At 42.1% G+C, this 21,697-nt stretch overlaps 1 protein-coding gene across 4 annotated transcripts in view; it reads left to right on the forward strand.

Annotated features, from left to right (window-relative positions):
* Window positions 1–21,697, forward strand: part of PRKCH (protein kinase C eta) — a 223,133-nt gene that overhangs the window by 69,138 nt on the left and 132,298 nt on the right. For all 4 annotated transcript variants that reach the window (XR_016392186.1, XM_089907783.1, XM_022570430.2 and 1 more), the window contains exon 2: window positions 2,136–2,199. Coding sequence is in view for 3 of the 4 variants with exons in the window: in XM_089907783.1 (XP_089763909.1) it covers window positions 2,136–2,199 (64 nt within the window). In the remaining variant the exon portion in view is untranslated. The remainder of the gene's footprint in view (window positions 1–2,135; window positions 2,200–21,697) is intronic.

The following is a 21,697-nucleotide window of genomic DNA, read 5'->3' on the forward strand; positions in this document are numbered from 1 at the left end:
AATTTTCATGGCGTGGTACTTTTCCTTACTATTTGGCGTGTTCATATTTTCTGTTCCACTTTATTCTAGTTAAAAATCCCTGTTGTGTGCAACCCACTACCTGGTTTTCATGTCTCACTAGTGAGTCTCGACCTGCAGTTGGTAAAACCCTGTTCTAAGGTCAGAGGTCTTAGATGGGCTAGGCTTACAGATGGCGTTTGAGCCTGGCTTTTCCACCGTGATGGTGACTTGGGTCAAAAACGAGGCTCGAACCTGTTGCACTGTGAGAGCTCCTGATGCTGAGTGCTGGAGTCTCCTGCTGTCTGTCAGAGCAGCTCCTGCCCATGTGGTGGCGTAGCCTTCTTTGTTTTGCGGGCCCTCGGGCAGTGTTGGAGGGAGTTTCCGGGCTGGATCTCGGAGGTGGCCTGGCAGTTGGGAGGCTGGCAGCAGCTCCTTCTGTGCCAGCAGCAGTTGATGTTGTGAGGTCGAACGTGTGTGCCTGTATGTGGCTCTGCCAGGCTTTTGCATTGAAGATGAGGGAGTGGCTTTTAAAAAGAAAATATTTTTGACTTGAAACAAGTCGAGGCAGAGAGTGGAGACAGTTAGAGACTGACATCCTGTTTAGTCATCTCTCCAGAGAGCTCTATTTTCAGAACCGTTCTATAAAGGTTCACAAGCGGTCTTGATAGTTAAGGGGCTATTGTTAAGTTAGTAGTCGTGATGCGAGAAGCTGATTTGAGCACTGGAGTGAGTTATGGTGTGGTAACCGCACTGGTAACAGACTGAACGCAGAAAAAGGCAGCAGGGTTTATAGGAATTGGCTGTTATATAGATGAAGCCCTCCCAGTCAGTATAAAACAGGCATCTTTTATTTCGAAAAAGCATAAACAGGGGGTAGTACTTAAAAACAGGTGGTGGTGAGCTCTAGGGTAAGGTCAGTGCATTTCTTTTCTTCGGTATTGGTCACCTATAGATACAATACAAACAGTAAATAGTACTGTTAAGGCTCTTTGAGATTGTCTGACAGAAGCCACGTCGGAAATGCTGAATAATGACGTCATGGACTTGGAGATGGGAGCAGTGAAACTGGGCATGGTTAAGGACCTTGCCCAGAGTGCAGAGCTGCTGCGGCAGTCAGACTGGAGTCCGTGTCCTGATCTAGTTTGGACACTGTACCATGTGATTCTACCCAAAAGACCATCCATATCTATACTCAGCTTCTCTGAACCTCCCTCTCTTAGACAAAAGGTCAAAGGCAGAGCTGAAGCGATAGGCTAAACCTGACAAGATTTTATTTAAGGACAATTGTAAATTTATGTATCGGAGCCCCAAAGAACCTCAGAATCCATGGCTTAGAGGTGTTCATGGGTAGTTCAAGGTTAGCATGAAGAGGGCAGAGCCTGCCTACCTGGGCCAGTGTGGTCAGAGCAGATACGGAGGGTACTGCCCCATCCTGGGGCCATGCTGTGTGAAGGTCTTTGGGAGACGGGAGTGTGTGCAGAGGACAGGCTCTAGTGAGAAGACGTACAGCTGCCTCGTTGGCAGAACGTCTGTCTTGTTTTCTCAGCTCGTAGATAAGAACTTGAAGGAACGTTGATGTTCCCATGAACAGTCAAGAGTAGTGAATGCACAGCACACGTACTGCCTCCCCTGGTGCTCCCTGCAGATGAACTGCACTCAGGTGGAGATGGTGTAGACAGAGACAGCACTCTTCTATTCAAACTCTTTACTTCCTCAAACTAAAGGTACGCAGTTGACCGTGGCACATTGGTTCATTGCCTTTATGTTGCCATTATTTCTCAACTTCATACACTTGTCACGTGGTTTAGTAAAATATTCTTACAAATGGTGCACATCAGTTAGGGGTGTCTCAAAAATAGTGACCACGTGTATGGTTGCTCATCAGTATCACAGAGAGCCAAAATGGAAGAGGAAAACATTTGAGAGAGGGAAAACATTGCACGGTTTCGTTTAGATCTGCTTTTCATCCGTTATAGTTTCTTGTGCTGTCACTTGTTTCCTGCCCCTCTGCTGTTCAGTGAAAAACATAGATCTGATTTATGTGCATTGAGCCTCTCTGTCAAGAATTATTTGAGGCCCACAAAAAAATACTTCAAAATTAGCATATAACGTACAATTTTTTTCTCTCTTTCTAGGTGGATCTGGAGCCAGAAGGGAAAGTATTTGTTGTAATAACCCTAACAGGAAGTTTCACTGAAGGTAAGAATGAATTTGGGGTGGTTTCAGGTATTTGTGTACTCTTAGTTCATACTCAGTAGGAATTTATATCACGGAGCATATAAAAAGAGCATTTCGTAAAAGACGCTTTAAAAATTGACTGTATAAACCAGGTTGCTTGGTATTTTGTTGTCTAATGGTCTACTGGTTTGGGTTGCCAGATTAAATATATTTGCTAACTCTGGCAATCTTGTGTTTTGTTTAACATACTCACTGAGTTTTTGTTTTTATTCATCATCTTAGTTCTTAGTTCAAGAGGTTCTTGCCTCTTTTGGTTCATGTCTGTTAAACTGTATTTTAGATTTTTGGCTTTGGACTAACCTTTTAGTCTGCCCTAGGAGTGTATTAAAAATTTAAGGATTGTGTTCTCTTCCTTATAATCTTTATCTCATTCTGTCCTTTAAGGTATTCTGTTCCTCTTCCCCTTGCGCTACCTCCATCTCCCATTCCCCATATTTAAAAAATCGAGGTAAAATTTATATACAGAGAAATGAATAGATCAGAAGTGAAGAGTTTGGTTTTGACAGATGCATACAACTGTGTAACTAGTGCTCCAATCCAAGACATAGAACATTTTCATCCCTCTGAAAGTTCCCTGTGTCCTCTCCCAGTTAATCCCCTGCTGCCAGAGGCAGTGAATGCAGTGTTTTGCTTTGTTTCTTCATTATAGGTTAATTTTGTCTCTTCTGGAAGTTCATATAAATGGAACTACATAGCATGTTCTCTTTTGTGTCTGATTTCTTTTGCTCAGCATAATTTCTCTGAGACCCATTCATGTCATTGTGTATATTAGTATTCTGTTCCTTCTTACTGCTGGGTATTCTATTACATAAATGTAGCACAATTTTGTTTGCTTATTCTCATCTTGATGGACATTTTGGAGTTTTCCCTGTTTGGGGTTATTATAAAGAATGCTTCCATAAACATTCTTGTACATAAATTACACTTTGATTTTTCTTGGGTAAATACCTAGCAGTGGAATTGCTGGATAATAGAGTAGACACATGTTTAACTTTATAAGAAACTTTCAAATGGTTTTCCAAAGTGGTTGTATTCTTATATTCCCACCAGCAATGTATGAGAGTTCCAGTTACTCTGTATCCTCCCCAACACTTGGTATGGTCATTCTCTTTAATTTTAGACATGCTGGTGGCTATGAAATGATATCTTGTAGTTTTAAGTTGCATATCAAATTCCCTCTGATTTCTGTCTCTTTTCTGGTGGCCCTCCAGTGTTTCCAATTAATTGTTTTAGAATGTATTTCTAAATATCTTAATTGTTTTTGGTGGGAACATTAGTCCATTACAAGCTACTCCACTGTTACTAAAATCCTTGCAAAGATCTGTAAACGTGTGGCTTCATGGTTTGTCTGTTTGGTGTTGGCATTTTGCAAATTGAGGACACTTTTGAGAAGTGGTTTTCTCTCGTCTCAGCCAACCCTTCTCATTCATGTGGGCAAATTGTCTTAATGTTAACATTTTTCAAGTTGTTGTCTCAATTGTTGCATCTTATCTTTTGAAATTAGCAGAAACTTGGGATACTTGAACATGAAAAAACTGTCCAGATTACAGTTTGGGGGTCTTCTGCCTGCTCACAGTTCTTTTGCTTTGGCTTGGTTATCTTGAACATACAGGGTTTGTGGGAAAAAGGAGTCTGCTCATAACTCAGTCAAATAAAATATAATGTAATATTACAGAACATTGCTGATAGAACATTCTTACAGCACACGGAACATGGGTACAGCCATGGTATAGACAAGCCCAGCAGTGAGAATAGAGGTGTGAATGAGGAGTGAGTGAGATTCTGAATGTGCTGAACTACGTTTTTGCACTGAGTGACAAGGGACCAGTGGAGTAAGGCCATGCCTGTTAGACCAGGTCTGATGGTGCCATTGTTGTTACATGACATCTTTTTTTTAGAGTTACACCAGCTCTCTAGGACTAAATTTTATTAAGTTTTTACCTTCCTTAATTTTACACTAGAAACATCAGAACAGTGGTTCTGGAATACTCCTCAGTATTCTCATAGTATTGGGTTGGCCAAAAAGTTTGTTCGGGTTTTCTGTGTTACAAAGGAACTTTTTGGCCAACGCAATGTTAATTTATTAGTTATAGTGATAAGAAGAAAGGAATGTCAAGTGTTATTTGGGGTGAGTTCTTACCAGGTCATTGCAATTATATTCCTTTCGGAGGTGACCCTGCGTAAAATGTTGAGGCAGGCCGAGTTCATCTTTGGTAATTCCACCTCCCCTCTAAGTCCTTCCTGTTCTCTGCCTTCCACTGTCTCTTACTCCAGTAAGATGCCCAGTGACCTCCTCTCTCCAGGAACACTTGCTAATAAGGAAGACAGTGAATTCATGGACTAATTCACACTAAAATGATAGTGATCGCTATCTTAGCACTCTACCCCTCTTAGGTGTGCCTGCGTAGTTTAAAAGATGCTGAAAGAGCTGTTTTATCCATGAGAAATAGATTTTTTTAATGTTGAAATTTCAGGATCTATGGCATCACGGTGTGGGCTGTATTTTAGAAGCTCAGGTCTGTTCTCTTTGTCTGTGGGAGCCTTGCCTTGTCACTTTGGCTCCTAGGCCGGGGCTCAGCTTGAGCTCGCACGTTGCTGCTGCCTTAGGGCACAGCTTCCTTGTCACATGCAGACAACGTGATGGCTGCCTCTGTGTGTGTTACACAAGGAGGGAATGAAGCTTCCCAGCCCACACACACCTGCCTCAGCTATGGCAGCACCTGGACCTGGCACTGTGAGAATGTCCCTGGCTTGGCCTCTCACCTGTCAGCCACCCTAGATCATCCCTGGCCATAAAGCGACAGGTTAGACTGATAGAACATTTGGAGCTCCAGTTTCCATCTAGGATGCTGAAGGGTTTTACATAAAGAAGCAGGATGAGGTCAGGCTTGCCTGGTGTGGCTCAGGCTGTGAAGGGGGCATTGGCCTGGGATCCCAGAGGGATTGTCGAAGCTTGAGAAATGTTGGTAGATGAAAGAATGAAATAATGCCACATGCAGCAACATGGATGGACCTAGAGATTATCAGGCTAAGTGAAGTAAGTTAGAGAAAGATAAATATCATATGATATCACTTGTATGTGGAATCTGAAAAAATGATACAAATGAACTTATTTACAAAACAGAAACAGATTCACAGATTTAGAAAACAAGTTTATGGTTACCAAAGGGGAAAGGTTGGGAGGGGCATAAATTAGGAGGTTGGGATTAACATATACACACCACTACATATAAAACAGATAAAAAGGACCTACTGTATTGCACAGGGAACTCTACTCAATATTCTGTAATAACCTATATGTGAAAAGAATCTGAAAAAGAATGGAGATATGTATGACTGAATCACTTTGCTGTACAGCAGAAACTAACACAACATTGTAAATCAACTATACTCCAATATAAAGTAAAAGTTAAATTAAAAAAAAAAAGAAGTGTTGGTTGAGCCTCGGCATGCATCTGATCTATCTCATAGGGTTATTTTGAAGGTCAGGTGGTAGAATGCGTAGGGAAATGCTTTGCAAACTGTAGAGTGCTCTGTGAAGGTACACTAGTGGGTTCTTATCTCTGTGTTCCTGTTGTCACAGCAGCAGGAGTCCTGTCATTCTCCCCACCCCTGCCTGGGACCCCAAGTATACTCAGCAGGTGTGTTTTATTTCGACACTGCGTTTATTTTATACTAGAAGCTTCAAGAATTTAGTGGACAGTTTCTAATATGATGTTGGCTTATTGCCATGGCTGTTTCCCTTTCATGGCCTCCTATAGGGGTTCTGCCATTAGCCCAGATGCTATAATCCCAAAGCTCTCCTTTAAAAAGCAGTTGCTTAAATGGAGCTGTGGTCTGTGATATACAGGACTGGCATTAGGAGCTACTGACTACTCCTTATTTCATCCTGTCTCATCTTTTCATCTTTCATTAATTGTGCTGAATTAGTAGCTAAGGCAAAGACGTTTTTATTAAATATAAGACGTGACTGAGAAATGACATGAGAAATGCCTGCTGGGTACAGACCTGTGATCTCATCACAGATGCTGGGGAGATAAAGATGAACAAGACACGGACACTTGAAGGAGCTCATAGGAGGCAGGCAGATGCAGCCCATGTTTGCAGTGCAGGGGCCCAGGTCCCAGCATAGGAATAAGTCCAAGGCATGTTGTTGGCTGGCAGGAATATGTGATTGGATCAGCCAGGAGATTTTAGAAGTTGTTTCAAGGGGGGGGGTGGGGGGGGCGGGTGATGTTTAAAGCAAGTTGGAATGATCCTTAGAAATGTCCCAGGCCAGGGAAGATGGTTCAAGAGGGGATGACAGTTTGTTCACAGGCATAGGGGTGAGAGAACAGTGAGGGGTTCCAGAGACTGAAAGTAGCGAGAGGGGTGCCGAAGGTGAGGGAGTGCAGTGGGAGGTGTAGCAGAGACTTGGGAGGGCCTCATGCGTAGGTTTGCCCGGGAAAGTCTGAGTTTGTCTGCTATACCACTGTAACTACTAACAGTGTCACCTTTCACTCTCAGAAGGGTCCCAGGCTAGAGGATAAATTGCATGGTCACACACTACTTCTAGGCTAGTAGACATGATGGGGTGCCAGTGAAGGGTTTTAAGGAATGAGAAACAAAATCTGACTTGGTAGCTGTGGGTACAAGGGGCTTGGGGCTGGGGGCTGTTCAGATCATAAGAGGAGACAGGGGTGTAGACAGCCCGTAAGAGACAATTAAAGCTGTCTGAGGGAGAGGTTAATAGAGCCCAAGTTCAGTTGGAATCTGCAGGATGGATGGAGAGGAGGGGACAGCTATGAGAAATATATAGATCTCGAAACCAACAGGAATTGGCAGTTCATAGGGTGTCAGGGATGAATAGGGATGAGACCCAGATGATGCTCAGAGGGGTGTGGAGTCATTCACCAGAGCAGAAACATAGGAATGGAATGTGATGAATTCAGCTTTGAATGGGTGGAGTTTGAGAAGCTTGTGGGAAACCCAAGTGGAGATGTTTAGGAAGAACTAGCAATAGGAGTCTTGAGTTTGGCAAGACATTGAGGCCTGAGATGTAGCTCTGGGTGCCAGTGGGAGACAGGCACAAGGATGAAGGGACCCAGTAAGAAGATTTAGAGAGAAAGCCAAGGTTGACTAAGAGCAGAACTCTGTGGAACACCAGTAATTAAGGACCTGGATCACAGATTATAATTTGTCAAACTCACTCAAACTCTGCTGAAGGTTTACTTAATGAACACCCATTTTGTTAATATACTCGTTCAATAATATTTGAGTGCTTACTGCATGCCAGGGACTGTTTCGCCAGGTGGTAGAAATTGGCATCAAAATGGTGATAATGAAGTCTGGAGAAAGGACAGAACATAAAAGTCTTTTTGAAAAGTCATACTTGAATTGGTGTTAACAGTAGTAGTTTCACAATTTGATGATAAAGTATGCTGTGTATAGGTTTATGTTTAATGCTGAGGTAAGAAGATGAGCCTGCTTAAAAACCTACAGTAAGGGCTCTTCATTAAACTGAGATGGAGCAAGAAAACGCTTCGTGGAAGTCTGTCACGGAGCTGAAGGCATAACATTATCAACGGGGTCAAAAACCCATCACCATTGTTCATCTTAAGAAAGGTGTTGGGCTTCCCTGGTGGCGCAGTGGTTGAGAGTCCGCCTGCCGATGCAGGGGGCATGGGTTCGTGCCCTGGTCCGGGAAGATCCCACATGCTGTGGAGTGGCTGGGCCCGTGAGCCATGGCCACTGGGCCTGTGTGTCCGGAGCCTGTGCTCCGCGACGGGAGAGGCCACAACAGTGAGAGGCCCGCGTACCGCAAAAAAAAAAAAAAAAAAAGAAAGGTGTTATCACTCTTGATCAGATACCAGATTCCCCTCAGCACTGCTGTCAAGGCACAGTTGAAGTGATTTATTCTTTTGAAAGGGCTGTCTCATGTCCCTCTTTATTTCATTCTGGCTAAGCCTTTCTGGAGCTAACAACTGGATTGGTCACGTAATCAAGCTGAAATTTATTAAGGTGATGAAATAGACCTGGATTTTTAATGCAACCTCTAGATGCTGTCACTGTGGCCCTGTTCAATTGTCACTATTTTGGACTAGTTCTTACCTGGAAGAGTGGAGTGGCAAAAAAAAAAACAAAAACAGATGAAGTACTGATGAAAATGCATCAAACTAACCTCATAACTGTTATAATTGGAAGAGAAGCAACACAAAGAAGTTAAGTTAAAGTAGTGATGTGCCCTCATGTGAGAACAAATCAAAAAAGATGTTGCTGCATTGTAATGCTATTAAGAAATACAGTCTAAGATTTGAAGATGGTAATGTAGTTTGCATAAGTGAAGTCTGCCTGGATTCAGGGTACGTCATACTTCAGTGACTGGCCCACAGAGCAAGTACCAGACAATGTGTGTTTCCTCATGGGAGCACACCACCCCATCTGTGGGGTAGTCTTGTTAAAATCCAGCCCAAATCTGGTCAGTCTTCCACATCTAACCACCATTGTAGACGAAATACAGTGGATAGGGGCACATTTTAAATGACACCAGGAGATGCAATCAGCAAAACCCAAACTGTGGAAAAATTTGATAGGACAAGAGACTTGGTTCCTTTGACCAAAAATTGGAAGAAAAAAAAAGAGAAGGAAGGAAAATCAAAATAACAGAAGAGAAACATATTAACCAGTTTCAACATATAGAACATGTCAAACACAGATTGCAAAACAATAACTCCCAGGACACAGCTGGGAAAATGGGAACAGTAACTGTATACATGATGATATTAAGGAATTATTAACCTGATTTAGCAGTGATTGTGGCATTTTGGTTGTTTAAAATAGAGCGTCTTGGGCTTCCCTGGTGGCGCAGTGGTTGAGAGTCCGCCTGCCGATGCAGGGGACATGGGTTCATGCCCCGGTCCGGGAGGATCCCACATGCTGTGGAGCGGCAGGGCCTGTGGGCCATGGCCACTGAGCCTGCGCGTCCGGAGCCTGTGCTCCGCAACGGGAGAGGCCACAACAGTGAGAGGCCTGCGTACTGAAAAAAAAAAAAAAAAAAAAAAAATAGAGCATCTATTAGAGATACATATTGAAATGTTTACTGATGAAATGATAGCTGAGATTTACTTCAGAATATTCCAGAGGTGGGAGGAGGGGAGATAGGGTACAGATAAAACCAGATTAGCCACAAGCTGGCTGTTGAAGCTGGGTGATGGTTACATGTAGGTTTATTATAAGTTTCTGTCTACTTTTGCATGTGTTTGAGATTCTCTTTAATAAGAAGTTAAAATTACACATTAAAAAAATCTATTTTCTAAACAAAAAACAGAATCTGGGTTGCCTCTGCAACATCCAAATGATGCTTTAACTTTGAACACATGCTACCTATTCTCATTTATAAATTAAAGCTGGTGTTTTTTGTCTGTATATATTTTATCCTTAATTCCCAATTTTTATGTATTACAAAGAGGTGAGTTAAAAAATTTAAATGACTAAAGTATTTCAGAAATATTTTAAAGGTTCTAAATAAATACTAAGCTGTGAGTCAAAAACTGCAGGTAGGAAGAGATGAGTAAGATAATTCCCTTCGTTCTGTTGTAAAGTTCTCACTCATAATGAATGACAAGTGAATCATCTCCTATTAACTATTACATAACATTTTGCCCTTAGAAAGTTTAATTTTAAGATAGTTTCCTAAAAGAATAAAGTAAATCAAAAGAATTAATGGTAGAAGTATCTTTATGAAGATAGTAAGATGAAAGTCCTTTGTGGACATGTTTCTTCCCCAGAGTTCCCAAAGCAAACTTGCAAGTATTCTGCACCAGTTTAGGAGGAAAAAGTAACTTCTTAAAAGACAAACAAAAATGCCACCTGACAGAGCACCTGTCATTTGTGGATTTGAAGCTCGTTGAGAAAACTTTGCTAAAACTTTGAATCGCCCCCTTCTTTCAGGCTCTTATTATGTTACTTGGAACTAATAACACATTTCCCCCTGGGAAGAATATAGAAAGTGCTTGAATTTTGGTATCTGCTTATTCTTTCTACTAAGGCAGTGCATTATAATGTAGAGTAAGATTATGATCTTTTTGAACCATTTTCACTCAAATTTCCTGTGTCAAACCACTGGTTTACACATAATTATGTTCTCTGCTAAATCATCGTGGCCACATGTACCAAGGCAGATGAAACATGTTAACTGCTTGAAGGCTGCAACCCCCAGTTTCTCACTGTATCTGACACTCTCAATGTGTGTCATTTTTAAAGGGGAAAATGTTATCTCTGATGACAGTTGCTTTTTAGTATTCCTTTCTCATGTTTCAAGCCTGGTGACAGCTTGTTGATATACTTTTTCTTAATTTAGATTTTTTTTTAATTTTTAAATTTTATTTATTTTTGGCTGCATTGGGTCTTTGTTGCTGCACGCAGGCTTTCTCTAGTCACGGTGAGCGAGGGCTACTCTTCCTTGCGGCACGCGGGCTTCTCATTGCGGTGGCTTCTCTTGTTGCGGAGCACGGGCTCTAGGCATGAGGGCTCCGTAGTTGTGGCTCGCGGGCTCTAGAGTACAGGCTCAGTAGTTGTGGCACACAGTCTTAGTTGCTCCGTGGCATGTGGGATCTTCCTGGACCAGGGATCAAACCCATGTCCCCTGCATTGGCAGGCGGATTCTTAACCACTGCACCACCAGGGAAGCCCCTAGATTTTTTTTTTTTTAATGTATTCTTTCTATACATTCATCCTGAGGGATGAGTGACTACTTCCGTTCTCCTGCTGGTCCAAGCAGTTATGTGGCTCCCACTGGAAATGACTGCCAGGTTGGAGACAGGGTAGGAGAGAAAGAAAGGTATTGAGGGAATGGGGAACTGGAAAAAGAAGAAATGATCTTTTTAGAGGATTGAGACTAATTGTCCCATGTCATAGTTGACCTGCTCCTCCTTTCCATGACAGCAGGCTCATTTATTGAACTCCTTCTGAGGACCAGACACTGTGGTAGGCCTGTAATTGAGCAAGTAGCAATAGCAGCCCTTGTTTTATTTTCTTCTGGTAGCAGGATAGCTTCGTACCCTCGTAACTGATGCCTTCTGTATGTTTCCTGTATGTTATTTCATTTGCTCGTCACAACAGACTTCTGAGGCTGATGTGATCCTCAGTATGCAAGCTCAGGGACACTGATTTGCTGTGGTCTCCTGAATAATGAGTGCCAGAGCCCAGACACAAGCTCAGACTGGGAGGCTGAGGTCCAAGAGCTTTCTAGGCCATCTAGCTATCTGGGAGGTGTTTCCATGTTTTATCTTGATTCTACCTTGGGAAAAAAAGACTGTCCTTTAGGTGGTATAATCCCACCCTCCTCAGAGTTTTGTCATCTTTTGGGATAATGTCTTTTTTGCAAGGCTTTCCTTGGATTCCTCCTTCTTAAACCTAAAGATTGACATTGACCTAGGAAAGGTTCCACCTTCTCAAATACAAGGTATGGATCAGAGAGCTCTGAGAAGGCTGAGCTTAAGATTTGCTGAGTTTGACCGCCATCATCCGTAGTTTCTCTGAATGCAGGCATTAAACTAGAACCCGGAAGAAATTCAAAGTCAAATAAACGAGTTCAGCTGAGGATATGATAGCTATATTTGCCTAGTTATACCTCAACCATCATTAGCTTCATCCTGACTACTTCTCTTACTTGCATTGACTATTGATGATAAACTTTTAAGTGGTGTTTTTGTTCAGAATTCTTCATTTGGTTCTCAAAATGTGGCCCTGCAGATCTCTGGGGGTTCCAGAGACGTTTTCAAGAGGTCTGTAGTTCAAAACTATTTTCCGTATAATACTAAGATGTTCTGTCTTTTTTTTTTTAATGTGTTGACGTGTGCACCAGTGGTGCAAAAGAAGTAGTGGGTAAAACTGCTGGTGCCTTAGAATGAATCAAGCCACCAAAGTGTACAGTTGTCAGTGTAGCCAGTGTATTCTTCCTCCCTGCAATTGTGTGGCAATGGCAGAGAGGAAGAGTTTCACGTAAGAATATCTTTGGTGAAGCGCTAAACATGATTACTGTTCTTAAGCTCATCCCTTGACTATATATCTTTATAATATTCTGTGTGACAAAATGGGAAATATGCACAAGACACTTCTGCTACATACTGCAATACTACCGTGTCTCAGGAAGAACACTTGTATGATTGAGCTAGCCACTTTTTTTTCCCCATGGGGCACCATATTTACTTGGAAGAATGATAGACAAACTATAGTTATGGAGACTTGGGATTTTATCAGGTATTTTCTTAAAAATGAGTGAAATGAGCTTGTTACTTCAAGGCAAGCAACTGTGAGTATGATGCCAGTGATAAAATTGGATCCTGCAAGCCATAGGTAGAATTTTGGAAAATTTATATCCACCATATGAGCTTGTCAGCTTGCAATACTTAAAAAAGACTTTTCACATGAGTTTGTTGTTGATGTTAGCAACTGTGATGTTTGATATTGTAAAATAGGTCAACATTTGGAAGAGGATCTGCATAACTCAGTAAACCCATGTTTTCAAAATGACCAGTACAAAATGTTACAAAACCGTGCATGGGTCAAGGATCCATTGAAAGCTGAAGATAGACTAATCGATTTAATACAACAGTATAAAAAGTTCATTGACTGTTTTTAGATTCTACATTGCAGCTAACCTTTAAGAAGCTACCACTTGTCAAGTTTTGATGTAGAATCAAAGAAGTACCTGAAACTATTAAAACACTCTCTTTTCCACTAATTTCCATGTGAGGCTGGATTTTGTTCACATATTTCATCTAAAACAATGTTTCAGCAGATTGAATACAGAAGCAGATCTAAGAACCCAGCTGGCCTCTAAGTCACACATCAAAGAGATTTGCAAAATTGTAAAACAATGCCACTCTTCTCACTTAACATTTTTTTGCTTTAGAAAATAGAGTTATCTTTCATAAAAATATTATTTTTGTTAACATGCAATGGACTTGTTTTAAATGAATAAATATTTTTAAAAGTCTCAATTTTAATTTCTAATATGGCAAATATTGGTAGAGAGAACCCACAGAAACCAAAACTGAGTCCTTGATTTTTAAGACTATAAAAGGGTCCGGAGACCAAATTATTTTTAGAATTTCTAGGTTATTTTTCCCCTTTATCTTTCTTTCGGAAGTCCAGAACTTTTCATTTTAGTGAGAATTTAAAGAGAAGGGACTGACAGACATTTGTGTACATTCTATTGGCGACTGATGTTAGGTGATAAACACGACAGAATAATTCAATCATTTTTTGAAACTGTAACCCTTTTTCTCTAATTATTTTGACTGTGCAATGTACTTTTTCAGCCGGTTTTTGTTATAAGCCTTTTCTCATAAAAATAGGGAGGTCAGGAAATGACGCCCAAACAACCCAAAAGCGTATGGTGGTTTCTAACTTTAGAGGTGCCTGTTATGGGTAGCTTGATGCTAAACCTTTGCTTGATTTGAGCGGAACAAGGCAGTCGCAATACTTCTGAGCAAGTGATCAGAGCTGTAAGCACTAAAAGCTGAACTGCAAAAATAGCTCAGAAGTCTATGGACGGAAGCATCAGCAGATTCACCTTATGTGACACTCACTTATTAACCAGCATGTTCCTCTAAAATCAAGGTTCTTGCAAAACAGAGTGGTATCTTCATTTTCTCAAGCTTCATATTTTTTTAGTTGAAATTATACTCATGCAGTGTTCTCTCAGTGGATCTGAGATTTGGGAAAAACAAATGATTTAATTATCTGATAGAAAAATTAATTGCTCCAGAGTCTGGTTTCATTATGCTTCAGTCTCATTTCCAGCAACCTCAGAGCTCTCTGCTCTTTTTGTTTCAAACGAACAAGGCAGCAGAGGTTCTGTTTGCCAGGCCAGTAACATTGACATCCCTTTTATTAGGTTTTCCCCAGTGATGCCTGTGTCAGTGGGTAGGTAAAGAGGCAGGAAGACCTGTTTCTTTCCTTCCCCCCTGAAACTTGTCTTCAGCATTAAGATTTCAGCATTAAGATCTTAATCTGGTGTCTGAAGTTTCTGTTCAGCAGTAGCTGACTTCCAGCATGAGCTTGAGAGTGGGCGAGGGGGGCCTTAGTGATCTAGGGTTGAAGACACATTCTTTGTGTACGTCAGAGATTGCCTTCGATTTTCTAAGTGCAACTTAGTTCTAACATTGTTTTGGAGAAAGTCAGTTGCTATCTCTGTGAATTTACTTGGTTACAGAATATACTGGGTTGAGCGATACTTCTAAATTATCACCGCTTGGATCCAGTGGATCAAGGGAACTCTCTGGACACACACAGAGTATTTGTGTATAACATTGTGCGATATATATATGCATGCCTGTGTGTAGGCAAGTGTTTAATAGTGACACTGAGTTTATTATAGTAGAACCCAAAAAGTGTGTAGGTGGAGACGCAAACAATTAGACAAATTAACATTGTATGCCAAGTGGTAAGTGCTATGGAGAAAATAGAGTAGAGCAAGGGGACAGAGATGAAGACTGTGTGCAGTTCTGTTCAAATCAGGTTGGTATTTGAGCTGCAGATCTGAAGGAAGGGAGGGACCATGAGGTTGTGTTGGGGGAAGAGGGGACAGGAAATACAAAGACCCTAAGGCAGGGGCGTGGTAGGTGAGTGACAGCAGTAGGGAGGGGATCGTGGCTGAGCCTTGGGATCCAGGGGAGGTACCAGCATCATTTTGACACAAAGTGTGTACCCTGTTAATGTCACTTCCCTTTTCAGGAACATACCTTTGTTAATTAAGTGAAGTTGAAGTTCACCTGTATTTGATGCTGGCTTGCCATTTGGCTCATTGAACATAATATTCCCCCTTTGGCTAGGGGCTTGAAGAGCACCATATTTACAGCCACTTATAATGATTTAATGTAAGTTGCTAAAGCAGAAACTTTTGAATTTATCATGAAGACTTTCCCAAGTTCTGTGCATTCCATCAGGGTTTCTTATTGTTCTAAGCTACATTAGGATCCACTACACAGCTTAATAAGCATTAAAAGTTCAAATGTACTATCTGGGGATATATAACAAGTCCATGCACTGCTAAATATAATTAGCTATAATTCAATTCTAGTTACAGGTTGTTAAGAAATTACTCTTATTTGTGAGCCTCACCCATCTAAAACACAGTAAATTTAGGTTCAGCTAGTCTTCTGTCTGTGAACATGGTGGGAACTATCTATCATTTGTTAAGTTTTAATAAATGTTAGTGACACATCTACTAAACATCTGGAAAAGTAAATAGGTTGAAGGTCAGTCTGGGTACATAGGGGTCTTAGTGTGTACCTTTTGGAAGGTTAATTCTTACTGCATTTTGACGACACTTTTTTCGTGTAAATGAGGACACTTCCATTACCTGAGTCCTTAGATTGGGAATTACCAAGTACTGAAAATGGGGCCTTCAAAAAGTATGAAATGTCAAGAGAGGATCTGTATTCTAGATCAGTGGAATCACTTGAGAATTTTGAAAAATACAGATTTTCAGGCCCCAGACTGAGTCAGAATCTCTGGGGAAGAGGCCAGGGAAACAGATTCCTAATAAGCACTTAGGCTGGTTCTAATAGTTGGCCATGTTTGGATGCCCCTGTTGTACCTTAAATCATATCTAATTTGATTATTGGAACATTCTGGTGATTGGGAGGTTTGCTAGTTGAAAAAAAAATGTAGAAAAAAACCTGCATAGCAGAGTGTATTACTTTGATGCATAGTCTTTTAAGAGTTGACAGAACTCCAAGTTCATTTTTTTTAAACAGCCTTTAAAATGCTGTGATGTAAAATGGTCGGACTATAGTTTTTTCACTTTTAGGAGGAGAAAATGAGACTCAGAGGCAAAGGGCCTTGCTACTGTCTACACTCGGTGCTAATGCTGAGACTCAAGTCAGGATTGAACATAGTAAAATCAGGTTGGGAATGGTGGCTTTGAGACAGGTTCTAGATGTTTCCCCTTCTCTTCAAGTAACTGGGGTCAGGAAAAGGCAATTTAAAGTGATTCCAGTTACAATAGGAGCCAAGATTTAAAAAATAGTATAAATGTTTTAAAAGATTTGATTGGTGCTCTGTCTTTAAAAATGATGACAAAAATTATGAAAGTTTCTTTCATCTCTTATTAATCAGTGTTTGGGTTACAACGGCACCTGTATGCTAATTTTTAGAACCAAGAACAGATCAAATAACTCAGCGTGTACTTTTCTGACTGATCTGAAGTCTTGATATCTTTCATTTTATGCTGACTTTCTCAGCACTATCATGAGGAGGGTTATTTTTGCAAAAATATTTGAAGATGTGATCAAGTTTTCCAAAGGCTGGGCATGGCTCCATCAGTGTTGATCTCTTGTTCCTTGGTGGTGGACCTGACACCTGGATTTACTTTGTCAGGGCCTTAGCTGTGATTGGAGCAGCTTGTCAATCAATTTCAAGACCTGCATCAGCTACAAGGTCTCACTTTGGCCCTGCACCTGACTTTAATTGTGTAAGTTGTATTGTGGAGTATAGCTGATACTCAGAAAATGAGAACAGCAGCCATTCACATGGTAAGAATAGGATAGTTTTAAGCAGGTAGGAATGTCAGAGAAGGGACTAGTTTAAAAGTGGTCAGTCTGTTCCTTGATGACGATTTTTATGCTTTGAGCATTTAGTTTAGCTTGATCAATCTCACTATGATGGGGGATTTTGGAAATGAAAACTCAGACGATGAGTATGGGTGTCTCAGTGAAATAAATAACTTATTTCCTAGGAAGGGTGTAGTAACTCTTGAATATGTCAGTAGTGTTCAGATACCATTGTGTAAAAGGGACTGCATATCTGGGTACCACCATCTCATCGAATGGTTACTTAGAATCCACCCGAAGGAGTACCTAACAATAACTGGAGGGGTCTTTCCAGCAGTGAACTTTAGGAAGGATTCATTGACAAAGACTGAACTTAACTCTCAGAGGGAACCATTGATTGTGTTAAACATATTAATAAGTGACGATTCAGTAGGACTCTGATACCTCCTGCTGGCCCCTCAGGACCCTGTGGGGACACTCAGCCAGGATGCAGAAGAAACTTTCTGAGTCCTGCTCAGGTGTACCTGTGTCCAGTCATGTCTTGCTCCACGCCTCTGTCTCAGGGGTTGCACTTCCTTAGTAGATGCTCTAATTCCTAGGTTCTTGGTCTTGCCTCTGTGAGTGATCCAAGTTCACTCTAAGTCCAGTCTTATGGGCCCTCTTTCTAATATGTAGGATATTGACCATATGCTGGCTGTGTCTGTTTGGCCGTCTCTCTCTCCCTCTAACCAGGAACCATGAACTGCTTAGGGGCTGAAATTGGCCCAGAGGTGGGTTTTGTTTTGTTTGTGGCACAATACAGTGCTTTTGAAGTGTTTCAACTTGAACTCTTCAGGCCGGGCAGGGTTCTCCAGGGCATCCCTGTTCCCAGCACTGCCTGTTATCTGAATTCCCTCTGACTTCACATCTCCGTGGCTCCACCTCTCAGTTTGCAATCCTGAATCTGTTTTTTTCTTGGCAATGTGTAGTAGCCGTGGGGCACTCTTAATTGTCTTTTACAGGGAAGGATCACTTCTTTGCTGGAGTCAACTGAAAACACTTTGTGAAAGTTCCTCTCTTGCACCCTTCAGCGTCCCAACCGACCCCAGTGGCCCTCCCACTTCCGGTTTTGGGTCAGGCAGAGTCTCACTGTGCAGGGGAATTTTGCAGGGAAGGGTAGGGAAAGAAATCTCTCTTCGTTGTTTTGTTTGTTTGTTTGTTTTTTAATCTAGGAAATAAGTCAGACTTTTAGATAATAGGTCACTTTTAGTGATGTCTCCAGCTTCCTGAATGCCCCAAAATGTTCATTTCTGGTGTTAGTGTTAATCCTTTCTTTAACAGAACCTCACAGATACAATCCCCTGGGAACTGCTGTTGGGAATCTCTCACTGTGCTGGAGATGCGGGGTCCGTGGTAGAAGGGCATCAGCTTTCAATCAGATGGACCTGGTTCTGCTTCCTGTACTTCCCAGCCATGTGTGACCTTGAGCAATAGTTGCCTTACATGGAAAGTACAGGGCTGGTGGTATCTACCCCCAGGATGGTTTGTTGTGAAGGTTATGTGAGATTATACACACACCCACACCCACAGTGTTGTATTATGGCCTGATGCAGATTATGTACCCACCCATTTGGGAAGGAAATCTGTACCCAGTTTATTTCCATGTACTTTGTGATGAATCATCTGAAAGGCACTGGGGAAAATATGATGACATACGCCTCCTTTCTCAGTCATTGTTTCAAATCCTAGACAGCATTTGAACCTATCGTGTATTTCATGTTCTGGAAGGGGTGCAAGGTACATTCCAGTCTGTTTGTCTAAGTGCTTTTGATGGGAGCTGCCATTGATGAAGCCGTGGATGTGAGAGAAGGTACAGGAATAATTCACTCCCTGTGAGGGGGGCACTGCTTTGCCAGTTTCCTGCTTGCTGGGCCCCAAGGAACATAGGTTGCCCCTCTTCCTAAATCTGCCTGCCAAAGCCAATGTTGCATCTTTTCCCAAGTCACCCCTTGAGGATCTAGCTAATTCCTGGATTGCTGCTGCTGCTGCACGGTGTCTCCTTGTGAGGGCTGATGGTGTGTGTGCATGTGTGTGCGTGTGTGTGTGTGTGTGTGTGTGTGTGTGTAACTGCCATGGTCTCTCCGTAGGAATGGTGGTAGGACAGCAGGACAGGCATTAGGATCTACTCCCCTGTCTAGCATGACCCAAGGAGCAGTGGGTCCAGGAATTGTCCTTTGGGATCATATTGAAAACCAGCTCCCATGGCTGGCTGGTTCCTTTAGTGCAGATATATGGGTGCAATGAGCACCTTCTTCACATAGCTATTTTAAGATGAATGAGTTAATGTTTGTAAGACATTTCTAGATCCCAGAAAGGTGTGTTTTAAAAGCAGATTGCATGTGCTGCTTGCTGTTAATTTCTTATCCCTAGAGGATTGAATTTTAAGTGACAGGTTGCACATTGTAAATTGTCAGGCAGCATTGGCTCTTGTCCTCTACCTTTTCCCCATACCCGGATTTTGTTAGGTTTGGTCACCAGCCTGATGACCTAAGTGCTGTCCATCAACTCGGAGCAGCCCTAGCTGTTTTATTTTGTTGTTGTTGTTATTTATTCACACATTGCAGTTGGTTCACTCCATGTGGATGTTTTCGTAGCCTTTGGTCTTTTTCCAAATATTTACTTTAGTTTATTAAATTAGTTCCTCATTTATCAGTTAAAGTGTGTGTTGACTTTTGCGGTTTTAATTTTACAGGCTTGGTTGTCTTTGTATTGCCAGATGGTGTCTCTTGTTTGAGTCCATAAGCAGGGTTTGTTTGTGGACTGGCTTGTTTTGTTGAGGGCTTAAGCACTACCCAGTTCCTTCTTAAGTTAAGGATGGTGTTATATTCAAGTGAAAATCCATTTTAAATCCAGTATTTAATTATTAATTAAAATATCTCTTGTGTGGGGCTTCCCTGGTGGCACAGTGGTTGAGAGTCTGCCTGCCGATGCAGGGGACACGGGTTCGTGCCCCGGTCTGGGAAGATCCCACATGCCACGGAGCGGCTGGGCCCGTGAGCCATGGCCGCTGAGCCTGCGCGTCTGGAGCCTGTGCTCCGCAACGGGAGAGGCCACAACAGTGAGAGGTCCGCGTACCGCCAAAAAAAAAAAAAATATATATATATATATATATATATATATATATATATATATCTTGTGTATTTTGGAGGCAAAATTACAACTTAGTTGCGCATGAAGGAGGAGCACATGCTAGAAAACTGGGAATTTTTGTGGTGGTTTGGCTTAGCTTCTTTACTCTGCCCCGTGGTACCTGTAGGGCGGGTAATACGTATCCAAAGGGCTGAAGGTAGGCTCCTGCTTCTGGGACGGCTGACAGGTATCATCAAGGTACGTTAAGGACTCTTTTGCTCTGGGGGTCTTGGGGAAGTGCTGCTGCCTGTGAGGGTGAACAGAGTCTAGATCTGGGTGTTTACTTCCTGCTTCTAGCACCATTTCTGGCTCGTGGACGGTGACAGTGGGGACTGTCGCGGCTAAGTTGCTCCTTCTGCAGTCCCCACCGTATTCTTGGATTCTCCCCCATCCCCTCTCTCAGTTGGAGCCCAGTGGACTCCGTGAGTTAAGGAGATGGAGATTTGAGGGTCCACAAAGACTAAGGCAGCTAGAGATAGGATAGAATACTCGAGAGGAGACAGCTGCCCAGAGAGGGAACCCCAGAAATATGCAAAGTGACCCCTTTAGTACGGAGTACTAAACAGTATAAGGACATACCTGAGGCAGGGGAAAGAGCCATCCAAAAGCATTAGAGAGAACTGTGCCTGGTACTAACGAAGGGCCAGGAATAGTGCCTGTTCCTACCAGCTGGACTGGAATATCTCAAGATGCATGGAACATTGAGTTGAGTACACAGAAGGGCGTTGCCTCCCTAGTGAGGAATAACTAGCCCTAGATTTAGCTCTGTTCTGGCCCACCTAAAAAATCTAAAAATCAAAATCTGATAGGATCAGGGCTTCCCTGGTGGCACAGTGGTTGAGAGTCCGCCTGCCGATGCAGGGGACACGGGTTCGTGTCCCGGTCTGGGAAGATCCCACATGCCGCGGAGCGGCTGGGCCCGTGAGCCATGGCCGCTGAGCCTGCGTGTCCGGAGCCTGTGCTCCGCAACGGAGAGGCCACAGCAGTGAGAGGCCCACATACTGCAAAAAAAAAAAAAAAAAAACAAAATCTGATAGGCTCAAACTATTTCCAAGTAACTTAACTGTGTCCCCAAACAAAGCTCAAGAATATTTATGGGAAGACAAAACTATCCAGTACTCAACAGGTAAAATTCACAATGCTTGGCATCCTATCAAAAATCACCAGACATGCAAAGAAGCAAGAAAATATGACCTGTAATGGAAAATCAATTAATCAATTGAAACTGGTCCAGAACTAACACAGATGTTAGGATTAGCAGACCAGATATTAAAACAGTTATTCTAACTATTCATATGTTCAAAAAAGTTAAATACAGAGAAGGAAGATTAACCCCCACACACACAAATCGGATCTCAAACATGATGTGCCTACAATCAAGCCTTATGTAATTTAATCCTTAACGTTACTTCCACCAAATCCACATGACCCAAACCTGGGCCCTACTGATTTATCTGATCCCTAAGCCCATCCTGGTCCACTCAGCGTTCTCTTGAGCCCAGACGCTGGGGTCGCCACTGCAATGCTAACTCAGTGATGCCAGGAGTCCGCTGCACCTTTAACCTTCCTTCCTGCCTGCTGTGCCAGTGCCAGACCTGAGCAATCATTCTGCAGTGCTGCTCCTGGGACAAAGAATGCATCTGAATTCCTGGTGTAGCACCCAGGCACTCAGCAAAAATCCAAGTGTGCTTTTGTTTTTTTTCAGCAATTCCAAAACCTTTACACTTGCAAGCTTTTTCTTTTTTTCTTTT

The sequence above is a fragment of the Delphinapterus leucas genome, chromosome 2 (genome assembly GCF_059928025.1).
Source record: "Delphinapterus leucas isolate spDelLeu-1000000601 "Yukka" chromosome 2, BTC_Dleu_Yukka2, whole genome shotgun sequence".
In the NCBI taxonomy this organism is placed as follows: Eukaryota; Metazoa; Chordata; class Mammalia; order Artiodactyla; family Monodontidae; genus Delphinapterus; species Delphinapterus leucas.